General features: G+C 43.5%; 1 protein-coding gene across 1 annotated transcript in view; it reads right to left on the bottom strand.

Annotated features, from left to right (window-relative positions):
* The window catches only part of LOC118411440 (angiopoietin-2-like), a 5,746-nt gene extending 4,936 nt beyond the window's left edge, over positions 1 to 810 (bottom strand). Inside the window, exon 1 of the mRNA XM_035813724.1 lies at positions 391 to 810. Coding sequence (XP_035669617.1) covers positions 391 to 544 — 154 coding nt within the window. The 5' untranslated portion in view covers positions 545 to 810. The remainder of the gene's footprint in view (positions 1 to 390) is intronic.
* Between the last annotated feature and the right edge of the window lie 497 nt (positions 811 to 1,307).

Genomic DNA, 1,307 nt, shown 5'->3' with positions numbered 1-1,307 from the left:
GTGATGAAAGATTCTATTAACTGTTTACATACGTGACTGATGAATCTCTTCAACAGCAAAAAAGGGAAATATAATGTTCCGGCGTACAAAAATATATTCTATGCATGCTACAAACTCAGTGGTATCTGAAACTTTGATATGTAGAAATGTATATATACTGTGCAGGATCGGAACCGGTGTAGTCGCACATCGCCAAGTCCATCTGAACTGATCATCCGACAGGAAGAAAAAGGACAAGAAGAAATACATATCAACATTTTTTCCGGGTCTACCGAAAGTGCGAAAAGGAACGAAAAGGAGCGAAAAGGAACGAAAAGGAACGAAAAGGAACGAAAAGGAACGAAAAGGAACGAAAAGGAACGAAAAGGAACGAAAAGGAACGAAAAGGACCTTGGTTCTCCATGTCACAGTACGCCTCCACACTGGTGGATGACAAGTCCAGGGTGTAGACTCCGCTGGTAGTTTGTCCTGCAGCAAGGTATGCCGCGCAATCTACCGGGTTTGGAAGAGAATGGTAAATAAAAATACGGAAAACCAACCACATCTCAGTTGCACTTTAAGAAACCTGCGTACTTTTAATTATTCCCTGCAATTATTTCCCGACTGCCTTGCACGGGAGCACGCAACTGTGGGAGCACTTATAATTACTCCAGTGCCGCGTTCCACCCAGGGATCGTACGTGAAAAAAAGAACGTTTGTAGCCGTCTGTACGTGCGTGGATGTGGTGATATTTGAGATGGTTGACTTCCCCTTGGGCAGGTTTAAGTAAACTGTGGGTGTTGATATTAATACTGTTATTTAAAAGTTTATAAAAAGCTGGCTCGGTGTAAAAATTATTTCAATTTAAGTCGAACATAAACACAACGACCGAAAACAGAATGTTTCACACCCCGCCCCCATTGTAAGTGGAACAATCCACAATGACAGCCATATTAGTGAGTAGAAAAGTGAATCAAGGTGCGTACCTTTGGTCTTGATGGCTACTCGTAAACACATCGATATTCAAGTTTACAATAATGTATTTAGTATGAGTGTCATATCCCTACCCCCAAGAGTCGTGGGCAGTGTAATCTTGTTCGCAAAATTCCCGATGTTGGACTTCGCTCGGCGATGCACTTCAGCTCCGTACAGAAAGGTGGCGCTCTTGCCCCGCCCCGCTCCTCCATTCTGCTGCTCAGGAGCGCTCGGGCCAGGCTGAGGACTGACCTGTTGGGCGACATTAGATGCACTCAATTAACTCGTTATAAGTATGCTGACAGTGTCTTTTGAAGATATATCGTCAGTCAGCATCGCAAAATCTTTATAAC

This window comes from Branchiostoma floridae, chromosome 3 (genome assembly GCF_000003815.2).
Source record: "Branchiostoma floridae strain S238N-H82 chromosome 3, Bfl_VNyyK, whole genome shotgun sequence".
In the NCBI taxonomy this organism is placed as follows: domain Eukaryota; kingdom Metazoa; phylum Chordata; class Leptocardii; order Amphioxiformes; family Branchiostomatidae; genus Branchiostoma; species Branchiostoma floridae.
Note: the sequence above shows the minus strand (reverse complement) of the source record. Positions and strands in the feature narration are given on the sequence as shown.